Raw genomic sequence first — 25,128 nt, forward strand, 5'->3', positions numbered from 1 at the left:
AACTATTACATTGGTGCGTGTATGGCAAGCAGTGTATATATACCAGTGTATATTTAATAGTAGAATTTTCCCAGAAAATATCAGGATCTGTTGCACATAACACGATGGCCATGACCACTTGGTCCTTCAGAAATGTTTGCACTACAATTAAGTCCTCTTTAAAGGAAAAGGAAAGGCAAAAACTTAGTAAGCTTTTAGTAAGAAAGGTCTATGTAAATACAGCCATAAGCACTTACAGAAACGCTGCACTGAGTCCTCTGTCAAAAAAATGTTTGTCTCTTTGTTTTCCTGTGCCAGAGACACAGCTTTCTCCTCTCTCCTGCTCCCCCCTCCCTCAAGAATGCTAAGAACTCACTCCCCCCCCCCCCTTAGGAATGTGGATCTGAGCCAATCAGCAGGAAGCTTCCTCATAGTCTTACACACTGAGCATGTACACCAGTCTGGGGAGACTTAAGAGCACTATTGAGAGAACTGAAGGTATGCCTGCATACCAGTATGCAGATAATCCACTTTGTGCACTGGTAACTAATAAACCAAATATGGAGTAACTTCAGTTTTCCAGTTTGCTCTCTTTAGTTCAAGAAACAACAAAAACCAACAATATTTTCAAGATTAAAACAACAGGCAAAAAGTATGTTAAACACTAGCCCTATTTATTGCACTCAGACTGAGTTCATGAGAATCTATCCAGCCTTTACTAATTAAAGGTATGCTACTGGTGTGTGCCTATGATACAACCGAAACACATCAGGCATCTGGCCTGCAAGAAGTGAACACTGCTAAATTATATCCATACTTAATATCAGGAAAGCACAGACAAAGGAAGAAAGCAGAGATTCTCATAAAAACTACTATAAATGCCAGCAAAAATGGCAAGGCTGTCCAAAACAGAATGTTATAGGAACTTTAAAATAGTAATTAAAAAAAAAAAAAAATAATAATAATTCAAGGGGAGGAAAACAAACACATACAAAGAGAGCTGGAAAAGAAAAGCAACTGATACTCTGGCAGTAAATGCAGCGCCTCACTCAAGGAAGTACATCGGGGATTCAGCTAAGTATAGAAAAGCCATTAACTCCAAATGTTAGGTGCCAGAGCAGTATTTTATAGCTCAGATAATGATTTCTTACACTAGATGCTCTATAAATGCATTTAAACACTTTGCAATGCCACTAGGATACAAATGAGGAATATAAGAGAAAGGCAAAAATCTGAGGGGATCTGGGGATCTTGAAATGTAACATAAACCACTGGTCATTTACCTGCTAAACACATGTTGCCAGGCAAATAGTAGTTTTTAAGAAAGAAATGTAAATATCTGAACTGACTTAGTCTTACCCATCAGAAAATCATGTTTGCGCTGCATGAGCCAGTGTATTAATGGCTATAAAGAAACAATGGGCCCAGGTATGGAAAAAGTACTTGTACATACAGCGATATCTATTCTACACCCTGCTTATGGGAAATGCAAGCACACTGAGTAGAGGTCACTCAGTTACCTACTTAAGCGATAGGCAAGTATCTCTCCCATTTGTGTGTAAAAAACAGCTAATGGCAAACATGGGCTTTTTGATCAACAGAGTTCTCCTTTAGAGGCCTGTGGCAATGAAAAGGCCATTAGCTAAAAAGACAGAATGGTAGCTGAGGTGTTGGTGAGTCTCCAGAGCACTGTAGGAAGCAATGAGGTTACATAAAGCATCAATGTGCTGTTAGCTGTATTTTATTCTGGTAGTTAAAGGACATGTCAACCCCACAACCAAAAATTTTAGCAGAGACAAGCCTCACAGCACTGTTTAAATACCTGCCACTCCTGTCCCTCAGAAGCAAACACTGAAGCTCCAGCGATCACTTGGAGTTTCTCTCACTGCAGAGCTGGATAACTCCCTCTCCCCCCTCCCTTCAGAATCTCCTTGTCTGCCTGGCGTGGTGCACATGCTCAGTCCCGAACCGATATAGTGACTTACTATAAGGAAATAGTGCAGGGCAATCGATGTCTATGCACGTTAACAAAGCTTGTTTAAAAAAAATCCTTGAAGAGGTCAGGCGGGGGGGGGGCAATGTGCGCATGCGCATTTGTAATATACACGCGCGCTCTCGATGACATCACCCGTCAAAATTGCCGCCTGGTGAAACAATGAACGGAGAAGGGAATAATGCAACGGTGCAGGTTGCAGGAAGTGGGGGGAGCGGTATGTATGCGGTTAGGGTGGGGGTAAGGTGCCCATGGTGTTAGACTTTATTTAAAACTTAGCCCTGACATCTCCTTTAAAGTACCTAAAATAGCTTCTCGGGCTGCAGCCAGAAAATAGCCTTACCTGCTTGGAGCAAAGATGTTGGCATTGTCAAGGTTGGAATCAGGGGCAGACGGTAGAACTCCTGTTTGGAAAGAAAACAAGAAACTAACTAAAGTTTATAGGCACTCAGTTAATACAATGACACATCTTCCACAAAGTACAAACATATTCTGCACCTAAAACCAACATGCTAAAACGAAAGCAGTGACTGAAAAATTGTTTGACATATAGATCCCTGTTGTAACTGAAATTAAGTGTAACCCCTCTCAATGCCCATTGTCCCACAGAAGGCAGATGTTTGGTCTGGACACTGGATGATCCAGTGGGCTCACATGATGGTCTGTCACACTATCATTCAATTCCATATTAATATGTAAGGCCAAAATCTCAGCCTACCCAGTCATATTGATGTGTATGGCTACGTCTGAGTGAGCACCACAGCAAGAAGCTGACCTTTTCACTTTACTATGCATGCATTGGGCCGGGGGCAAATGAAGAAGTGGAAGAAGAAGATTGCTATGTGGTACCCCGGTTTGCATATGCCATAAATAATCCTGTGAGTGCAGCTCAGCAGTTATCGTCCAAAGGCTTGGTTTAATTCATTAAGTTAGTGATGATGCACGGGTCAGGTAAGAATTTCATGCATCATTACTAATGAACAAATCAACGGGTGTATTTTCAGGCTAAGCCTCCCCAAACCTGCTTGGCACCTTAAGAAAAAAGTCACTCTGTCTGTGCACTGCTCTGGAAACTTTAACATCGGGAAATCTTGCTGCATTCCTCCTTCCTGCAAGTTCCGGTTCTGTTGTAATCAGCTGTGCTCTGATTGGATCAAAGCACAGATGTAGGCAGGGCTGGGGAGATATTACAAACTGAAGCACTGCAGAAATGAAGATTGATAAGAAGGATCTGCAGGCTGTAAATTTTATCTAAGATCCTCACCAACTCTGAACTTTTGCTGCAGATTACATCCCACTCCCACAGGTAGTATACTGTATCATCATCCCACTCCCACAGGTACTACACATACTTTATGTTCTAAAGGCTGAATCACTAGCTTAATAAAATATTTTTTTTGTCAACTGGCATCTATTATATCCCTATCGCCCTTGCTCCAGTCCTAAATTAACGCTCTCCCCCTGAAAAAGCTAATTGTGCTTTTTGTGCTTTTGTGTTGTTGGTGTTTGCACTTTTTATTTACTTTTGTCATTGTTTTGTTCATTTCTAGTTAGTTACAGTGGAGCCCTCATGAGACTGCATAGCTGGGAAACAAACCAGTGTTGTGTATCAGTGCCAGTGTTATATTGCCAGGGCTTGAATATCTGCCATCTGTACCTAGTCTGCATCTCATTGCATATAATGTGCTGGTTTTGTAAATACAGACTGTATTTCACTGTATATAATGTGCCTGGGATGTCAGTACCCACTGCCCTTTTTGCTATAAAACGAACTAAAACACATTTAAGCTAACTGATCACAAACACAAATGGATGGAGAACCCCTCACAGATGTGCATGAATACTTTTACATCCTAAACATTTTACGGTGAAAAAAAGCACTCCCACCTGCACTTTTGCACAATTTCCCTGGAAGCCAGTGGGAACTGCAAGAGGTAGTTGGGAGGTTGTTTTTTTTACACCAGCAGGGAATTCACTAAGGGGCACATTTACTAATCCACGAACGCTCCGAATGCGTTTTTTTCGTAATGATCTGTATTTTTGCAACTTTTTCGTATCTTGCACGGAGTTTTCGCAGAGTACGAAAGTTTCGGATTCGTTCAAGCTTCGGTATCGTGACTTTCCTTAGGCCAGGTTGAAGCTGCAGAGTGCCATTTATTCCTATGGGAGGCTTCCAAAATCATGGAAAGTCAGAAAGGTTTTCCCACCAGTTACAAACGTTCAATACGAAAAAGTTGCGAAAAATACGAAACGTTGCGACGGCGACGAAAAAGTCGCGATATTTTCGTTTCCAATACGAATTTTTCCTATTCGGGATTCGAATTGGTGTTTTGGTAAATCTGCCCCTAAGTCTCACATTAGCTTTAGGTCAGTCTATGTATGGCCCATCTTTAGCCTCCCCAAACAAAAAATTCACCCTCTGTCTATGAACAAATCCAAGATGGTTGCTGAAAATATTAAATGTAGAGGTGACTTGCAAACAAGGGCAATAAACTAGTAGCACAGAATATGAGAGCCAGGAGATGATGTCATACAGAGAAGTCTATAGAGCCCCTAAAAAAACTGGGGGCTATAAATACTTACTAGAGGGCCTATGGACAGCCAGGTATTACTGACTAAGTCATTTTCTTTAGAGATGCACCAAATCCAGGATTTGGATTTGGCTGAATCCACACTCCTGGCCCAAACAAATCCTTAAAATCACGTGACTTTTTGGCACAAACACGGAATTTGAAAACCCTTCTTTGCATATGCAAATTAGAATTTAGTTTGCTATTTGGCTGAATCTTTCACTAGTTTTTTTTAGCCTGGTAAAGAACTATTCCTCACAGTCTAGCAACAACCTGAACATTATTCATGAATTAAAAATAAAAGATCCTCGGTAAAAGTAAAAATTAGATTGCATTGGCCGGGAATCGAACCCGGGCCCCCCGCGTGGCAGGCGAGAATTCTACCACTGAACCACCAATGCTTCCTTGTGAAAAAGAAGAAAAAAAAGAAGCAAATCATTTTTTTCTTTAGAAAAGTACAGCTTAGGTTTCAAATTCCTGATGATGTGGCAGAGCAGAACTTTAGGTATGCAACAGCTGTGCTGTGATCCAGACAGATGTTTCTTTCTTAAGGAACAGAAATGCATTGGTGGTTCAGTGGTAGAATTCTCGCCTGCCACGCGGGAGGCCCGGGTTCGATTCCCGGCCAATGCAAACATTTTTTTTTTACTAAAATTATCATGTTTATCACAATTAAATAAAACAAACAAACAGACTCTCTGACATTTTTCCCAGCATGCATGCGCAATAAGCGTCTATTTCCTTCATCATTGCTGTGTGCGCATTTGCAGGGGGGCATTCAGAGGCTTCAGAAATGTAGGTGTGCATGCACAGTGATGTCACTTCCCTTTATGCGTGTATGTGTGCGGTGACATCATGGTGCGTGCAAAAAAAAAAATAATTATTGTGTAACTCCGTATCATGATTTGTATCCCTGACCCACTCTCCATTCTTTTTTTTTTCAGAATTGTTTGGAAATTTTAAAATACAGACTCCTTCCTATACCAAAGGAAGGTTAGGATCGATCCTGGATACTTCTATTTTAGTCAATGCATATTAGACATATTAAGACAGTTGCTGAGCATTAAATTTGCATTAAACATGCAAATTATTATATTTGGTTTTATAGCCTCTTTAAAGGGGCAGTCCCTTTAAAAACAAGAGCTTAGTAAACAGAGCTTGTGTTGAATATAGCCTTTGCCTTTTATCATTAGAAAATATCTATAGTTTTCCATGGTTGCTTGCATTAAACAAGAAAATTAAACCAGAAAATGCAGAACACAAGACCTATGAAATGTGCTCCTTTTTAGCAAAGGTGCCTTTAAAGGTGACCTTCATCCTAAGAAATGTATCCAAACTCTTTTCTATTGTGTTTGTCAAGCAAAATACATTTCACTTACACTATAAAAGTAATATAAATCTTGTTTTCTTCAGACTTGGAAATACACAATCACAGGAAACAGGCAGGTGCCATTTTGTGGGCACTGTTATTAAAGGAAGTGACACTAAACATTTTTAAGTAAAAAATCTATTCTACCCTGCCCCAATAATTGCCCTATCTTGCACACTATTCAGTATTTTGAATGCTTTATTAGAAAATACCTGCCAAAACTTGGCTTCCGGTCATTTAAAATAGGGCGATACGGGGAAGAATCCACTATATGACGATCGATTGATCAATCCTAGCCTGACTCCTTCCTATACAGAAGGAAGGCTAGGATCGATCAATTTTTTGGCAGGTATTTTCTAATAAAGCATTCAAAATAATAAATGGTGTGCAGGACAGGGTAGAATAGATTTTTTACTTGAAAATTTTTAGTGTTACTTTTCCTTTAAGGCAAGATTTGTATTTATGTCAAAATCTTGTTGTGTCTTGTGTGTCTGAAATGGGGGACCTGATGCGCATGTCCATGCACAGGATACACAATTAGATAGTGAAGAGGAAGGGGGAAAGTGAGTGCTGAATTGAAAGTAAAGGTAATTGTTTGCCCTGCCTCTATGCCTAAGGCCTCTATGCCTAAGGCCTCTATGCCTAAGGCCTCTATGCCTAAGGCCTCTATGCCTAAGGCCTCTAGGTGGGAAACTATCCAAGCATATCCCAAACTCAACACAAAAGTTCCAAAGAAAAATCAAATTTTTATTCAAAAAGTCATATTAAAAACATAGAAACCCCACAGAATGCCATCTAGAATACTCTTGGATATAGTTGCTTGATATGCCCTTTAAATCTGGGGGCTGTGTCCCATTTACTCTAGCCCTTTTTGACTGGCCATTGAGGATCCTTAGTTATGTTTAAGTGTAAACAGAGGCGGGGCAGGCAATATATAATTGACAGCCGGGATTTTAAAATTCTTTTATAATGGGCATGGATGTGTTAATAAAAAAACAAAATTGGATTTCATGTTTAAATTTGAAAAGGACTTTTAGTAAAAAGTTTTTTTTAGGTCTGGATGACAGGTCCCCTTTAACCCCTACCCTGTGTACTTAAAAGGGCATTGCTACAACTGGTGTGTTTGCCTCAGAAAGACTACTATAGTTTATATAAGTAAGCTGCTGTGTAGCCATGGGGGCAGCCATTCAAAGGAGAAAAGGCACAGGTTACTTAGCCGATAACAGATAAACCCCCATTATATGGGGCTTATCTACTAGTTATCTGCTATGTAACCTGTGCCTTTTCTCCTTTTTTCCAGCTTGAATGGCTGCCCCCATGGCTACACAGCAGCTTATTTATATAGTAGCTTTTCTGTAGCAAAAACACCAGTTTTTTGCAGAGCAACAGCACATTATATTTTAATTACTTTAAAACACTTTAATTTTTTGATGTTGCTGTTCCTTTAACACCAAAATTTGAATGTTTTTAAAAGTAATTATATATAAATATAAAAGTCATATATACATAGTTTGGGGGTGATCTTTGACTCCAGTCTCTCCTTTTCTAACCACATTAACTCCACTGTCAAAACCTGTCACTTTTTCTTACGCAATATTGCCAAAATCCGTCCCTTTCTCTCTACTGCAACAGCGAGGCTGCTCATGCATGCCCTCATCCTATCCCGACTGGACTACTGCAACCTGCTATTAACCGGCCTCCCTAACTCCCATCTTTCCCCCCTACAGTCTATATTAAATACTGCTGCCAGAATTCTCCTCCTCTCATCCAGGAGAAATCAGGCCCCTCCCCTGCTAAAGGCCTTATTGTGGCTTCCTATCGAACAAAGAATATCTTACAAACTTCTTCTCTTAACTTTCAAAGCCCTCCATTCCTCTGCTCCTCACTACATCTCTTCCCTTGTGTCTCCGTACGTTCCTGGCCGACTCCTTCGTTCCTCGCAGAGCAATCGTTTGGTTGCGCCCCCCACTACTACTGCGGTTTCCCGCCTTAAACCCTTCTGCCTTGCTGCCCCTTACATCTGGAATGCCCTCCCTGATTTCCTCCGGAGAGAATCCTCCCCCAGTCTTTTTAAAACCAAACTAAAAGACTACCTTTTGAAGCACTCGCCCAGCACCTGATCTGGGAATCAGCACTTATATTGTAGTGTCACCCACTGTGACCTACAGCACTTATATTTGCCTATTTGTGTCTGTAAGTTACTCCTCCTATATAGATTGTAAGCTCTACGGGGCAGGGACCTCCATCCTCTTGTGCCTTTGACTCTTAACTTATTGCAACTGTTACTGTATCTTGTATTTATTTGTATTTATTGTTATACTTTGTATTTATCTATTATCTTATTAACCCCCTGTTTGTATTAATGTATTCTACTGTACAGCGCTGCGTACATAAGTAGCGCTTTATAAATAAAAATATACATACATACATACATATACATATATATATATATCAGTGCTGTCCAACTTCTGTTGTACCGAGGGCCGGAATTTTTCCGACCTACGTGGTGGAGGGCCGATAATGGAAGCCAGTTTTGACCACTCCCCTTTTTGAAACTGCACCCACTTGAAACCACACCCATGTTATCACATGACCATACCCATATTAATGGTTGTAGTACAGCAAAAACCTGCCATACTCTGCCTGCCCTACCCGGCCTGTATGTGCCATACTCTGCCTTCCCTACCCTGCCTGTGTGTGCCATACTCTGCTTCCCTACCCTGCCTGTGTGTGCCATACTCTGCCTTCCCTACCCTGCCTGTGTGTGCCATACTCTGCATTCCCTACTCTGCCTGTGTGCCATATTTGGCTGGTTTGTGCCATACTTGGCCTGTGTGTGCTATACTCTGCCTGCCCTACCCTGCCTGTGTGTGCCATACTCTGCCTTCCCTACCCTGCCTGTGTGTGCCATACTCTGCTTGCCCTATGATGCCTGTGTGTATGGCACACACAGGCAGCCTACAGTGACACAATGCTGGCACTGCTCCTACAGTCTGCACAATAACTGTATATTAAAAAACTTTTTAATTGCAGTACCACCTCAGTATATGTTCTTTTTGTAGTGTGCAGGGATTATTTGTGGGTTTCTACTGCTCCTGAGGTGTGAACAGGGGAACAATGGGGGTGATTACAGCCTGAGCCTGAGGTGTGAAAACTGCAGGGGGTGAACAATGCAGAGATTAAAAGGTGTGAACAACACAGGGAATTACATATTTAAACAATACAGCCTGATTACAGCCTGAATCTGAGGTGAGAACCATGCAGGGGGGGCAGTTAATCACAGTACTGATACCATTTAAAGCTTACACAAGAGTAAGCCATCAAAGCAGCCAGACAGGTGGGGGGCCACACAAAGGGGGGTCGCGGGCCGCCAGTTGGACAGCACTGATATATATTATACTCTTGCTCTGCACTGGTAAAAGTTGTGTGTTTGCTACAGTAACACTACTATAATTGATATAATAAGCTGCTGTGTAGCCATGGGGGCAGCCAATCAAGGTGTAAAAAAGGAGAAAAGGCACAGGTTACATAGCAGATAAATGAAAAAACACAAATGTATTCTAGAAAGGTTATCTGTTATTTGCTAAGTTCCTGTACCTTTTCTCCTTTGAATGGCCGCCCCCGTGGCTATAAAGCAGCTTTGGTTATACACATTTCCGAGGCAAAAACATCAGTTGTACCAGTGCAGGGCAGCAGTACATTATATTCTAAATACTTTTATGCAATTTAATTTTTTGGTGTTACTGTTCCTTTAAGGTGATGTTTTCTAAATTTGGTCTAGTTATTTATTAACTTTTTCACCCAGCCTTTAATGGTCTGTTTCTTATGTTAATGATAACGATAAACACGATAATTTTAGTAAAAATGAAAAAAAAACTCATTATTCCTGACATCCTTTAATGTATATTTCAATATAAAACTGTATGTGCATTGGCCGGGAATCGAACCCGGGCCTCCCGCGTGGCAGGCGAGAATTCTACCACTGAACCACCAATGCTTATATAACATTAAAACACAACAAATTTGGTTAACAGAAAGACACATGTTCATTGCATACGTTTGGTGATGTGGCAAGACAAGGTGCCAAGCACATTACAATTTCCAAAATATTCAGACAGATGTGTACAAAAAATTGACAGCAACGCATTGGTGGTTCAGTGGTAGAATTCTCGCCTGCCACGCGGGAGGCCCGGGTTCGATTCCCGGCCAATGCATGTACAATTTTATATTGAAATATACATTAATAAAGGATGTCAGGAATAATGATTCATGCACAACATATCTTAAGTTTTATGAACTACACTTCACTATTTCCATAGTTAGGACAGGGGGAAATGTTAGTAAAGGTAGGGGTGCGGGGAAAAATGCCTTGCACCCCCATTCACAATTAAAATTTTTATTAGTATTCAATCTATAAAAGCACCAACATGCCACAGTGATGCAGATAAGGGTTCATAACTGACATACAAATCAATACGATAGATTATAAAGACCATGCCTGCAAGAGCTTAAAATCAATACTTTCAACCTTGACATATTTATGGCAAAACACTAATAAGGTCTAAATAAAGGCATATTTTTTATATAAATACATTTATTCCTTACTAATCCTTACTTAAAAAGTTATATTGACTTAGTGTATTCAGTTCTGCCTTGCTTGCTACATATTGTCCCAGTGGTTACACATTGTATCTGACAACCATTACTGATATTGCTGCAGGGTTTAGGACCCTTAAAGGAGAAGGAAAGGAAAAAACTAAGTAAGCTTTATCAGAAAGGTCTATGTAAACACAGCCATAAGCACTCACAGAAACACTGAGTCCTCTATCAAAATAAACACAGGATTTCTTGTTTCTTTTTTGGGAACATGTTCTTCGATATCTGACATCGTCTCTTTTAGGGCTCCTGCAGGTTTGGGGCTTGAGTCTGCTCGGTTCTCTCCTCTCTCCCTCCCCCTCCCATAAGAATTCACATCCCCCACCAAGACTAAGCTAAAATGGCAGCTGCAATCAAGAGGGAGCTTCTAGGGCTCTTTACTCAGGTATAGTAAAGCTTTCTGCTAAATAAATATAGCATTCTAGGGGGCACTAATGTGGCGAATCTATTGGCAGTAAAATGCCAAAATGACTTTCCTTCTCCTTTAATTAGATTAGGTACCAGAGATGTAAATGCAATGCAGTGGAAACAATTATATTTAAACAACCATCTTTAAATGTGATTTTATGACATGAAAAAAAAACAAAGCTCTGAGCACAATGAGAAAAAAACAAAGTGGACGTATTACAAGTAAGGGAAATTTAAGGATGTTATTATCTCCAGTTTTGAATTGATAAGCCCAGTTTTTCAAGGGGCTGTCCAGTTCAAAACTTTTTACCCCGTTTTAAAAATTCTGAAAACGGGAAGATATCAACCCAGCTGTGTCTAAGTGACGCCATAACTGTCCCCTTTATCCGGGTTAGCTCAAGGCAAAGGTGTCAACCATAATCTATTTGTATAAATCAGTAACACGAATAGGCTACGCAGTTTTGAATTCTCTCTCAGCACAAGTTAAGAATAGAACACATTTGTGTTTCTTTCTGTGACTGCTATCTTCTATTCCCTAAGTCCTCCTAATACTTACTTTTCTCTGACTTCTGGAATTTCCCCCTCTCTGTTCAAACAGGCCTGTGTCAATCCTATTGTAAAAGGAAAAGTATACCCCAAGAATGAATACTTAACCAACAGATAGTTTATATTATGTTAAGTGACCTATTAAAGAATCTCACCAAACTGGAACATATATAAATATTATAATATTGCCCTTTTACATCCTTTCCCTTGATCCACCATTTAGTAATGGGCTGTGTGCACCCTCAGAGATCACCTGACAGGAAATAAAACAGCTATAACTATAATAAAAGGAAGTGTGGGAGGTATAGTTTTCCTTTAAAAAGGCTACACTGGACCCGTCATGTCTCACTTTTACCGCTTGCTCCTAAAATCCTAGAACATATTGTGTTTTCCTGTATTACTAACTTTTTTTTTAGCACCCATAATCTGTTGGACCCGCTGCAATCTTGTTTCTGGCCTACACACTCTGAGACTGCATTGTGCAGAGTTACAAGTGATCTTAAAGTGATACTGACACTAAAAATCTAATCTACTCTCCCTAATAGGGCTGCTTTTGTAAGTAACGGAAATTTGAAGTACCTAAACCTGACTGTCCCTTCACAACCTGTCAGTTATAGCTTCTTATGCTAACGCCCTCCTGCTGCACAAATATGGCAGCCCTCTCATAGAGAAACATGAGGGATCAGATAGGTAATGTAAAAGCATTGAACAAATACCTTTATGTTAAAGTTATAAATAGCATGCAAAGACACTGTTATGGCAGTTGTAAAAAAGGGTTTAATTTCTGGTGTTGGTATCTCTTTAAGTCGCCGGTTGGATGGCACACGCTGCGCAGGCGATTTTGGCAAATCGCCGAAAATGCCTCGCGAGTCACCCGTGACAAGGGAGATTTGTCGCGGGTGACTAATCTCCCCGTGTGGCAGAGCCCTTAATGTAGGGGTACAGCAAGGCTCTGTACTTGGACCGTTGTTTTTCTCCCTCTACCTACCTCTACCCTCTGACTTTGGGAGATCTCATCTGTTCATTTGGCTTAATTATCATCTGTATGCTGATGATATCCAAATATACTTTTTGACCCTTTCATTAACAGATGTAACTGATACCCACATCTTTAACTGCCTCCTAACAATCTCCAACTGAACCAACCAACACCACCTCAAACTGAACCAATCATCTTTCTGCCTAAAGCTGCCCATACACGGGCAGATCCGCTCGCTTGGTGATGTCGCCAAGCAAGCGGATCTTCACCCGATATCCCCACCTACGGGTGGGCGATATTGGGTAACATGTAGGCGAATTCGATCGTTTGGCCCTGGGGTCGGCCAGGCCCCTAGTTTCTGCCCCTACACGGACCGATAATCTGCCGAATCGGTCCAAGGGACCAATATCAGCAGCTACAATCGGCCCGTGTATGGGGGCCTTAAGGGGGCCTGGTCCTACTCCCCCTTGTATTGCCTCTATTGACGGCAAGCTTATTAAACCTGTCAACTCAGCACATTGTTTAGAGGTGATATTTGACTCCTCTCTCTCCTTCTCCACCACTATCAAAACCGGTCAACTTTTTTAAGCAATACTGCCAAAATCCATCCATTTCTTTCACCTGCAACAGCTAAGATGCTAATTTCAAATGTTGAAATTAGAAGGTAACCGTGGATATCAAAAACTTACCTACATAAACCTCTATAAATCTAATAAAAAATGGAATGATTTAAATGTAGAATCAATTTACTGCAAATTAATCAATGTGCAAAAAATCAACATCAAACACACATCATCTGTATGCAAAATTCTTGATTATATGGTACTTATATGGTAATTCACCTAGAATGATTTCACTTTACACAACTTTTACTATTAGGCACCATCTCTTCCCTTGCTGAGCACATCAGTCCATTTAAATATAACAGAAGGCAGCACAGGAAAATGCTGATGACTTGTGAAATCACAAGCTTCCACCTAATAATCACATCATGACTTAAAAAGGTTGACAGCAATGTAAAATATCATGAAAACAAAAAGACAAAAACATTGAATAACAATCCTTTTTACATTTTGATTAATACAAGTACACAAAATTTACACTGATAATATTCTACCATAGACTGTAAAATATGCATAATGAAAATATTTCAACCCATAAAAATGTGTGTCTCAACAGTATAACAATACTAAAAGGGGTTTAAAAGCAACTCAATATTGAACTTATTATTAAAGAACCAATAACACTAACAAGAGTAAAGAGGACATATACCTAAGTTTTTTACTTAGCTTAATATGATTTTCATGTTGAAAATGTTTAGCAAACATCTCTAATCAAGTTTCTGCAAAAATGAAGCAAAAACCATCTCCAGCATCTCTGCTGAATATCAGGCCCAGACTGGCAATCTGAATTGTGGCAAATGCCAGAGTGGGCTGGGGGGGGGGGGTTGTTTGGGTCTCTGTGTACTTAAAACGGTCACCTTGTCAACCCACCATACACGCACAGAATATCGTATGAAACCTTGTATCGGAAATATTGGTACAGGTATGGGCACCTCAACTCCTGCCCTGTGTCTCTCTGCTTCCAACCTGATTTAACTCTATTGGGGGGAATTCACAAAAGCAGAGATAGCCCTTTTTGGAGTAAAAGTGGTGGTAAAACTGGTGTAAAGCATTTGTGTCTTGTATGTGCCCCATAGGGGATCATTAGCATATTAATGGGCATTTGCAGCCTAATCTCAGGGGACAAGTGTATGTCTCATCTTAGAACAATAGATGCAAAAAGCCTCATTTACATTTTTATAAAGAGTCATTTATACAATTGTATATATTACAAGTTTTTACTCTTATTTGCATTATATTGATAGTCTTAACTTAATGAATGAGGCAATAATTGTGTTGAGTTAATATATTAATCTTTATTTAAAGGAGTAATGAACAGGTGAACAATGTGGGTGCTTACAGTCTGAGCCTTAGGTGTGAACAATGCAGGAATGTTATTCGGCCAAGATTTGGCCTTTTTCGGCAGGGTTCGGATTCGGCCGAATCTATGGTCCTGGCTGAACCAAATCCTAATAAGATTATGCTAATTAGGATTTAGAAGGGTCCATGACGCCGCACAATTAGGATTCAGATTTGGTTCAGTATTTAGCCGAATCCCACAACATGGTTTCGAGGGTTCGGCCGAACCCGAAAAACTTGGTTCAGTGCATCCCTAGTGTAAACCATGCAGGAGGGCAGTACCGATACCATCTCACACAAAGGTAAGCAGTCACAGAAGCCAGACAAGTGGGGGGCCACGGGCTACCAGTTGGACAGCCCTGCTTTAAAGGAGACATATCCTATAAAAATTAACAATGTACCAGGGAATTGTACTCCTCTAGATCAATGTTTCTCAACCTTCCTAATGCTGCTACCCTTTAATACAGTTCCTCATGTTGTGGTGACCCCCAATCAAAAAATTATTCGGAAATATGTGTATTCCAATGGTCTTAGGCGACCCCTGTGAAAGGGTCTTTCGACCCCCAAAGGGGTCCCGACCCACGGGCTGAGAACCGCTGCTCTAGATATAGAAGGATTGTGCCTAAAAAAGTTGTGTTTCAGACTGATTTATTGAGAAATTCGCCCAAAACTCCACTAGCCCCGCCCATCCGTTTCACTTCCTGCTGGCTGAATTCTCTGGATGAGCTGGGGAGCCGGCGGCCCTCAGTACACATCATCACATCAGCAGCTAGGCTGACCTGATAGGGAACTGAAGCCTGTCTGTGCTTGTGTGAGTGCCTACTGTGCTTCTGGCAGGGACCGTTTGGACACGCCCACTCTTCATTTCAACTGAGACAGAGAAGCGATAAGATCTATAGGGAGCTCCAATAAAGCGGCCATTGTTACAGATAGGGTTAATGTTTAGCCCAAAGGGAAACCAGAACCGTATATTATTCATAATTGCCTACAAAATTAGGGTTTTTCCCATTTATCCAATATGTCTCCTTTAAGCAAAGCCCCAGAGTTCTAAACATTTTTTTAAAAAAACTGGTGGTGTGCATGCGCAGTACTTGGCCCCATGCAGGAAGACGTTACTTGATGAGTCAATAGGCCATGTCCAAAAATTTGCAGCAAATCCTCCCGACAGCTCTGCCCATAGTGTTTCTGCACATCAGTATTAAATTCTCCAATTCCACACCAGCAGCTCTGTTTTTTTTTCTGTGTCTCCCTGCATCCAAAGATATAGTAACTCTGCATGGTGATGTTGGGTTTAAGAAATTGATATTGGTGTGTAGAACCACTATATCGCTGGATGCAGGGAGTTACAGGAAAAACATAACCCCGGTTGTTGTGGAATTGGAGAACTGTACATCTGTAATATGCACTGCTTATTTAGATAAAACATCCAAAAAGGCAAGGTCAGGCAGCAGCATAAGATAGCTATGTGCAGGCTGGACAGAAAGACACAGGCAGGAAGATGGGCGGGGGTTTCCCTGCTAACCAGAGTTTAGCTGTCAGTCAGTGCTGTGATCACTTCCTGTGGGAGAATGACAGTCCCACCCCTCATTTCCATCTTCTGAAGTGAAAAGATCAATCTATAGCTCTGATTTAATGACATTTTAAGTTGGTAAAAAAAAAAAAATTTCTGATTCATTACATAATTTGAGGAAGGATGAATCTAACATGTCTCCTGAAACTGTGCTAAAGAGTGCATGTTTACGTAACATATTAACTTTGTAAAAGAGTTTTAAAGTGATATTGACACTACAAATCTAATCTACTCTCTCTAATCGGGCTGCTTTTGTAAGTAACTGCTATACATTCAAAAATCTGCTCCTTTGGCAAGCTACGAATTTGCTTCCAACGCAGTCTGATAGGGCCAAATCGGCATCTTAAATCTGCCAGTGTATGGCCACCTTTATCATTCATTGGAGCACCTTTATTCTTCAACCTGACAAACATTATGAAGCCATATAGAAAAATAATACCTATAACTACCTGTTAACTATAACTAATCTGTAACAGGCCTTTAGTTTAGGAAACAAATACACGGCCCCCTAGTTTAGGTAACTTCCAAAGGAAATTTCAGTATGCACTTAAAGGAGAAAAAAAGGTAAAAACTAAGTAATCTTTATCAGAAAGGTACATGTAAATACAGCCATAAGCACTCACAGTAATGCTGCACTGAGTCCTCTATCAAAAGAAACACAGGATTTCTTGTCTTTTTTTTGTAAACATGATGTTCCAGTGTCTGACTTCCTCTCTCAGAAACAGCCTTAATTCCTAGGGCTACAGCAGGGGTCAGGAACCTTTTTGGCTGAGAGAGCCATAAACACCACATATTTTAAAATGTAATTCCATGAGAGCCATACAATATGTTTGGCCGCGGATGCTGCGGGGCAAGGTAGGGTAGGTCCCGAGGATGCGGAAGCGATGGCGTAGCCTGCGCTTGGCGGATAGAAGACGTGTTCAAAGGCTTAGAACACGTCTTCTATCCGCCGAGCGCAGGGGCATGGTAGGGTGGGTGCCAAGGATGCCGGATGCGATGCTGAGGAGGGCGTGGTCTGCGCTTGGCGGATATAAGACGTGTTAAGGCTTAGAACACGTCTTCTATCCGGAAAGCGCAGGCCACGCCCCTGTTATTTTTTTTTTATTAAAGATTTGGCAGTGAGCCAGATGCAGCCATCAAAAGAGCCACATCTGGCTCCCGAGCCATAGGTTCCCTACCCCTGGGCTAGAGTCTGCACCGTTCTCTATTCTCTCCTGCTCTCCCCTCCCACCAGAATGCTAAGGACTCCCTCCCCCCTCCCTTAGGAATGTGTGATCTCAGCTATAACAGCTAGAGGCTGCAGGCAGAAAGCCACTTAAAATGGCAGCTGCTTTATTAAGCAAAGGAAGAAAGCTTCTAAAGCCGTTTACTCAGGTATGTTAATTGTTTCTGCAGAATAAATATATTGTTCTAGGTGGCACTAATGTAGCAAATCTATGCTGAATATGCTATTTGTAAAAATTTCTGTTTTATGTTACCCAACCATATAGATTGTAAGCTCTACGGGGCAGGGACCTCCTTCCTCTTGTGTCCTCGACTCTTAACTTATTGCTGCTGGATTTATCTGTATTTATTATTATACTTTGTATTTATCTATTATCTTATTAACACCCTGTTTGTATTAATGTATTCTACTGTACAGCGCTGCGTACCTAAGTAGCGCTTTATAAATAAAGATATACATACATACATACCCAACTGATCATCCAGCTGATAACTGTAAAAGTTGTACTTACACTTAAAAGTCCAAATTACACTAATCTGGCTAATCACTGCATTGCGTGGAGATTTGTCACTGGACCACTGCCCTAAATGCACCAATTTTTATAGGGTTCAGTTAGTAAAAGTTAGTCAGTGTGTGATTTGGTTAAAACACTTGAATTCACTGACCCTACGAGCCAATGCCTTTTAAAACGTAAAAAATCTTTGCATTGGCCGGGAATCGAACCCGGGCCCCCCGCGTGGCAGGCGAGAATTCTACCACTGAACCACCAATGCATCTGTGAGACAGATTCTCAACTGTTTCATTCACAGAGACAGATGTTTAGCTACTGATGATGTGGCAGGAAAATTCTCTATGGGATAGCTGCACACAATATCCACACAGTTTTTGGCTAATATTCCAGAGTCAAAGCATTGGTGGTTCAGTGGTAGAATTCTCGCCTGCCACGCGGGAGGCCCGGGTTCGATTCCCGGCCAATGCAAGGTTACTTTATGTTACCATTAACATTTTATCATCAAAACGAAAGGCAATGGATATTAGGAAAAGGCATCAGGACAAACTTTGTGATTAAAGCTGGCCCATCCCATCTGTTATGTTAATTTGTGTAAGCTTAGCTGAAAATTCACATTTAAGGTGGCCATACATGCACCAATATTATCGTACGTAACAAAGTTCCATACAATAATATGTGCATGGGTGTTGGGACACAAGTCAACCAATATCGGTAAAGCCCTTGGATATCAGTCATCTCATCAATCAGGTATGACTAAAAATTTTGATTGGGCACCTTTGAAGGCACCTGAACATTGGCATAGTTAATGCTGAATGATCAGATAAGGGTAGAAGTCATCATCATCATTTATGTCTATAGCGCCTGCAAATTACACACTAAAGTGATACTGACACTAAAAAAACTACTTTTCAAAATATGAATCTACATAAAAAGTTACCTATAGGTCACGTTGATCGTTTTTTGCTGATAGGGCTGCTTCTGTAAGTAATTGTTACTTGAAGTACCTAAACCTGACTGTTTTGCCAATGTAACTGTCTCTTCTCAGATTGTCAGTTATAGCTTCTAATGCTAACAGACTAGTGCTGCACAAATATGGCAGCCCCCTCACAGAGGAACATGAGGGATCAGATAGGTTATGTAAAAGCACTGGACATATACTTTTAAGATAAATTATAAATAGCATGCAAAGATAATGTTATGATAGTTGTAAAAAAAAGTTTAGTTTTTGGTGTCAGTATCTCTTTAAATTCTACATTAAATTCTAACAAACAAGGATCTTGCAATAAGTTAACAAAGAAGGGTTTACAGTAACAATAGGATCATAGGGCCCTACTCACAATAGTTTATAATCTAAGGGCCCTGGCACACAGGGAGATTAGTCGCCCGCGACAAATCTCCCTGTTCCCAGATACAGATTGATACAGATTTAAGATTTAAATAAATGTCTGATCGATCTAGATACATTGAAGGACATGTAAACCCCACACACAAAAATTTAATCAGTTAACAGCCTCTTTGAAATCTTGAAATACCTGACACTCCGGTTGTTCAAAGGTTAATAGTAAGGTTGCAGCATCCCTGTTAATCACTTAGATTTCCTTCTCTTCCTGTAACCCACTCGCCCCCCCCCCTTGGGAATTTACTTTGGCTGTTGGCTCCTGGGCATTCTCAGTTCTTCCCAGCTCAGACTACTACACACTCCCACCAGTCTAGCAGCCAGTGAAAACGTGGCATATCTGGTTCCCATAGAAACTCAGCTCTAGCTGCCTGCTCCTATTTTTTCTCCTAACGCCCTCTCCTGAGCTCAGCTTAACCGTTACAGTGCTCAATCAAAGCAGAACTTTTTATCAAAATAAAGTTCTGCCTGTGTGAGCCTGCAATCTTAATAAAATGTACACTAAATAATGTTTTTTGTGCAGGAATGCTGTTTGCAGATTTAAATGTTAAATATGGTAATAAAAAAATAGTTAATGTGTCAGCGTGAATATGGCCACCAGGTGAAAGCTGCTATTGGTTAGAGGAAAATGTGATGCTGCTGGGAGGGAATATATGCAGTACACATCACATCATTTGGGTGGGGTAGTAAAATGTAGGCTTTACATGTCCTTTAAGGGGCACATTCATTAAAGTACGACAGGTCCGATTACAAAAAATTCTTATTTTTTTTCTAAAGTTTACATCTTTTGTGTACTTTCTGCAATATTTTCGTTAATTTGCGACAATTCGCGCAACAATTTCTGCAAAAAATTGTATTTGTTGTAACGAGTAGGAAAGTTTCGGATTCATTCAAGCTTCGGTATGGTGACTTTCCTTTGACCAGGTTGGAGCTGCAGAGTGCCACTGAGTCCTATGGGAGGCTCCCAAAATCATGCATTAAAGTTTCAAAGTCAGAAAGGTTTTCCGACCGTTTATGATCGTTCGGATACGAAAATTTTGTGACTATCGGATCGCCATTCGCAAACGATCGTTTCAATACAGAAATTTCAGAACTTTCGGATCGTAAGTACGAAATCTTCGTATTTAAACTAACAGAATTTCCTGACTTTTGTAATCATCAGAAATGATTGGATTTCGTGATTCCGATTCATACTTTAATGAATGTGCCCTTATGTATACTTCCCAAAAAAGATGGGTCTTTAGGGAGTGTTTGAAAGTTTGGAATGAAGGAGAGAGTCTGATGGCTCGAGGCAGACAGTTCCAGAGATAGGCAGAAGGCCAGGAGAAGTCTTGCAGTCAGGAATGGGTGAAATCTTTTGTTTCTATCTGCATATCCGACACTTCAGCTCTTAATGTTAGTACAGTGGACAAATGATCTTTTCTGTGACCAGTGGTAGCGGGAAAGATCGTAACTGTAACATGTACGTAAAATATCCAGACCAATGTCTTTTTAAAACTTGTAAAAAGCTTTGCATTGGCCGGGAATCGAACCCGGGCCTCCCGCGTGGCAGGCGAGAATTCTACCACTGAACCACCAATGCTACTCATAGCCCTTTAATATTTACATATTCGGAAATCATAACCTACATTATTAGGTCCTTAGCTCCTAAATTTTCCAGCTGACCCCCCCTCCACTCAGCAGACCTGAAGCAATGGCAGGGACAAGCCAAGGGAAGGTAAGTAACCAGTGTTGCACTACAATTTTCCCAAACTGGTTCATTTTTTTTCCTAAAAGAAGTACCAGCCTGGGGAAAAATGTAATGACTGAATTAATAAGGGTTGCCCAACAAACTGGCACTCCCAAGTGAACAGGCCCGGATTTGTGGCGAGGCCACAATGGCCCGGGCCTAGGGCGGCACAAATTTAGGGGCAGCATGTCGCCCAAGCCGCAAAGAAATTTTGCTCACACGCGGAGCAACAGGGACCTCTCCCCGCGAATGGGGGCGTCTCGGGGCACCCATATAACAAATCTGGAGCAGCAAGTGAAGTTTCTTTTCAAAAACCTTGAGCAACCTTGTCATCACTACATCAATAAGACAGCTACTGAGTGTTTGTACTATTTTACATTTATATTAAAATGTAAACATTGGATTTATATTTAAAATCATATATTCAATCTGTCTTCTGTATTGGAACGGGGCTTGAACTTTTGCCACAATTGTCACAATTTGATTCTTTTCAATTACAGGTGGATTTGTATCGCCTTTTCCGCACTTTAAGACTAAGGGGCACATTTACTAAGCCACGAACGGGCCGAATGCGTCCGATTGCGTTTTTTTCGTAATGATCGGTATTTTTTACATTACATTTTTTTCGGAAAAATGTAGCGACTTTTTCGTTACTAATACGATTTGTGCGAAAAAACGCGAGTTTTTCGTAGCCATTCCGAAAGTTGCGCAAAATCTGGCGATTTTTCGTAGCGTTAAAACTTGCGCAAAAAGTTGCGCTTTTTTCATAGCGTTAAACCTTGCGCGAAACGTTGCACCTTTTAAGTTTTAACGCTACGAAAAAGGCTAAACTTTTCGCGCAAGTTTTAACGCTACGAAAAAATCGGCAGATCTTGCGCAACTTTCGGAATGGCTACGAAAAACTCGCGTTTTTTCGCGCAAATCGTATTGGTAACGAAAAAGTCGTAAAGACGCCGAAAAAAATCGCAAAAAATACAAAAAAGTCGCAAAATGTTCGTTTTCAAATCGGAATTTTTCCAATTCGGTTCAGATTCGTGTCTTAGTAAATGTGCCCCTAAAAGTACATTTTGCTCAATGCATACAAACTGATCAAGGGGATACCATGGACCGGGGTTTTGATGTTGACAGTATTGGTTTAAAATCTCGTAGTAGATTTGTAGGTTGAAACGTATATTCAAAAGGTAAAGTCTGAAATTGAATCCAATTCTTTGCATTTTTCATTTAAGGGCAAATATAATATGTCTAAGCTTGAGACTTCAGCTCTGATGGAATTGAAATTGATGTCCAACATAACTAACTATTAAGCCCTCTGATAAAGGGGGTGCACTGATAAATATATTGCAGAAATTGAACGACAATTGAGTGATATTAATGTATACATTTTACTTAAAGGGGATCCAACCGAGTCATTTAAACGTGAACTGGATCTGTTGTTACAGAGAGCAGTACAATCTGGGGTCATTACATCCTCTACTTTACAATATATGCAGACGGATTTCCCGATAGTACCTGTAATATATGTCCTACCTAAGATTCATAAGGATCCTATTACACATACAGCTAATAAAAAACCACGTATTGCATTTGTTACTCAATATCACACACATAGGGGCTGATTTACTAAGACACGATTTCGAATCCGAATTGGAAAAATTCCGATTGGAAACGAACATTTTGCGACTTTTTCGTATTTTTTGCGATTTTTTCCGGCGTCTTTACGTTTTTTGCGTAAAAACGCGAGTTTTTCGGCGTCTTTACGATTTTTGCGTAAAAACGCGAGTTTTTCGTAGCCATTACGAAAGTTGCGCAAAGTCGCGATTTTTTCGTAGCGTTAACACTTGCGCGCAAAGTCGCGCCTTTTTCGTAGCGTTAAAACTTAAAAGGCGCGACGTTTCGCGCAAGTTTTAACGCTACGAAAAAATCGCGACTTTGCGCAACTTTCGTAATGGCTACGAAAAACTCGCGTTTTTACGCAAAAATCGTAAAGACGCCGAAAAAAACGCAAAAATACGAAAAAAGTCAAAAAAACGCCGAAAAAAAATCGCAAAATTACCGATCATTACGAAAAAAACGCAATCGGACACATTCGGCCCGTTCGTGGGTTAGTAAATGTGCCCCATAGTGATCAAATACAGTCTGCCTTAAATAGACATTCGCACCTCTTAAGGGAAACCTATCCCTCTATTGTGGTTTTTCAACATCCTCCTATGATGTCATTTCGTAGAGGAGGGATTATTGGTAGTAGATTGGTACGGGCTGAAGTTCCCTCTACATCTAGGAAATTTACCTTCCTAGGACCACCTAGGGAGGGTATGTATAAGTGCAAGGGATGTTCTCAATGTCGTTTTGTTAGGTCAGGACTGGCGTTTTTGAATCCCCTAACGGGTAAATCATATAGGATACGTGGACACAACACATGTGATACCAGCTTTGTGGTGTACATGTTGGTGTGTCCATGTGGTCTTATTTATGTTGGTGAAACCACCCAAAAGGTTAGAGATAGATTTTCACAACATAGATCGACTATCAACACTGGTAATAAAACTCTCCCGGTCTCTAGACATTGTTTGGAGATGGGACACACTTCTGATGATTTTAAATTTTGTGTTATACAACATATTGCCCCTTTGAAAAGAGGGGGTGATCGGATCCTGTGCTTGAAAAATACTGAGGTAGAGTGGATTCATTGTCTCAACGCTCTGACCCCGAATGGGCTCAATAGGGATTTTGATTTACATCTGTTTCTATAATGTATGGACATATATCGAAGGATCTTGCATAAATTTGACTTAGTGTTTCAATAATGTGAGTGAAATATAACCTACCTTAGTCTATTGGATCTTTCTTGCTATATGGAATGTGATGTCTATACACTCATGTGGTTGTAACATTAATAACAATTTTTTGCAATGTGTTATCATTGTAACAATATGCGAAATTGGTGTGCCCACTTCCGTGTAGGTGCAACGCATGGTTTGTGCGTTTCGTCTCCATGGGACTGGTGACGTAATTTCCGCATACGTATTTATGCATAGAACTTGTAACGGAAATGTATTTTATAATATGAAGCGGTCATGGTAATACGCTTGAGAAAGGGATATGGTATTCCCGAAATGTCGCGTTCTGACTGCCATCTTGATGGAGAAGTATTTAAGCTTATGCTGATTATACATTGACTGTTTTATTGCAAGCTTTAATAAAAGCTAAGTTTTATCTTATATATATATATATATATATATATTTTGCTCACAATTCTTTAAATCCTAGGAGGGCTGTCCTTTTTTCCCACTGCATTTTTTGTACTAGCATCCAGGTTTTGTTGCTGCAAATGGTGTGCACCCTATGGATTATTTTATTTATATATAAGTCCAGTTATCGGCACTCACTACATGATACAGTCAAAGGCTGGGTGCAAACCATTTATCATATTCTCACCATAGAAGGCACTCCCGGCATACAGGCTATAAGAAGATTTTTTATTGGATGTCCAAATCTACGCATTTCGATCCGCTGAGGATTGTCGTATGTATATATATATATATATATATATATATATATATATATATATATTATATATATTATATATACACACACGCATATATACACATATATACAAAGAACCCCAAAGCGCTAATACACATTATATATATATATATATATATATATATATATATATATATATATATATATATATATATATATAATGCGCTACAGTCCTGACCGTAGAACTAGGACCGCGTTGCCTAGCAATGGTGCACGAGTATGCGGGGGCCACAGGGACTTGGTGCACCGGTGTGCGCACACCCAACGCTATCCCAACTGTTACGGTGCCTACTGTGATCATGATGGTGGCACGAAACAGAAGGTACGTGTGGGCATTTGTGGCATTCGTGTCCTGTGAGTAAGCTCCCGGTGACAGGAGACACACCTCCTCCGCCCCCCTCCCGCTTCTCTCTCTTCCCCTCTCTGGTTGTTGGCACTCTGCCCCTTTACTTCTCCTGGGACTGTGCACTTTAATTTCTTTTCCTATACCTTATCCTAGAATAATCATATACCCAATAAATTAATGATATCATGTTTAAAGTAACACAATCTTTGTATATATGGGTTGCTAGGCAACCACAGACCAGGTGCCAAACCCCCATTTGTAGAGGGGATTTAAAAGATCAGGGTGGTGGAATGTGTTTGTGATTGCTTCATTTGTTGCCTCCTGACGAAAGTCCCGGTGGGGGACTG

General features: G+C 40.5%; 1 protein-coding gene, 1 long non-coding RNA gene and 7 other non-coding genes across 10 annotated transcripts in view; 4 read left to right on the forward strand and 5 right to left on the reverse strand.

Moving 5' to 3' along the window:
* vac14 (Vac14 homolog) overlaps window positions 1-25,128 on the reverse strand; it is an 84,968-nt gene that overhangs the window by 40,743 nt on the left and 19,097 nt on the right. For both annotated transcript variants that reach the window (NM_001142192.1, XM_031899922.1), the window contains 1 exon segment: window positions 2,316-2,376. In NM_001142192.1, the coding sequence (NP_001135664.1) occupies window positions 2,316-2,376 (61 nt within the window).
* The window catches only part of LOC116410413, a 36,298-nt gene that overhangs the window by 2,665 nt on the left and 8,505 nt on the right, over window positions 1-25,128 (forward strand). The gene's annotated exons all lie outside the window — the stretch shown is intronic.
* Window positions 4,873-4,943, reverse strand: trnag-gcc. Its single transcript has one exon. It is a non-coding gene; the product is annotated as a tRNA-Gly (tRNA).
* trnag-gcc lies at window positions 5,105-5,175 on the forward strand. The gene has a single exon. It is a non-coding gene; the product is annotated as a tRNA-Gly (tRNA).
* trnag-gcc lies at window positions 9,838-9,908 on the reverse strand. Its single transcript has one exon. It is a non-coding gene; the product is annotated as a tRNA-Gly (tRNA).
* On the forward strand, window positions 10,055-10,125 carry trnag-gcc. Its single transcript has one exon. It is a non-coding gene; the product is annotated as a tRNA-Gly (tRNA).
* Window positions 17,959-18,029, reverse strand: trnag-gcc. Its single transcript has one exon. It is a non-coding gene; the product is annotated as a tRNA-Gly (tRNA).
* Window positions 18,165-18,235, forward strand: trnag-gcc. The gene has a single exon. It is a non-coding gene; the product is annotated as a tRNA-Gly (tRNA).
* Window positions 20,675-20,745, reverse strand: trnag-gcc. Its single transcript has one exon. It is a non-coding gene; the product is annotated as a tRNA-Gly (tRNA).

This window comes from Xenopus tropicalis, chromosome 4, assembly GCF_000004195.4.
Source record: "Xenopus tropicalis strain Nigerian chromosome 4, UCB_Xtro_10.0, whole genome shotgun sequence".
NCBI lineage: Eukaryota > Metazoa > Chordata > Amphibia > Anura > Pipidae > Xenopus > Xenopus tropicalis.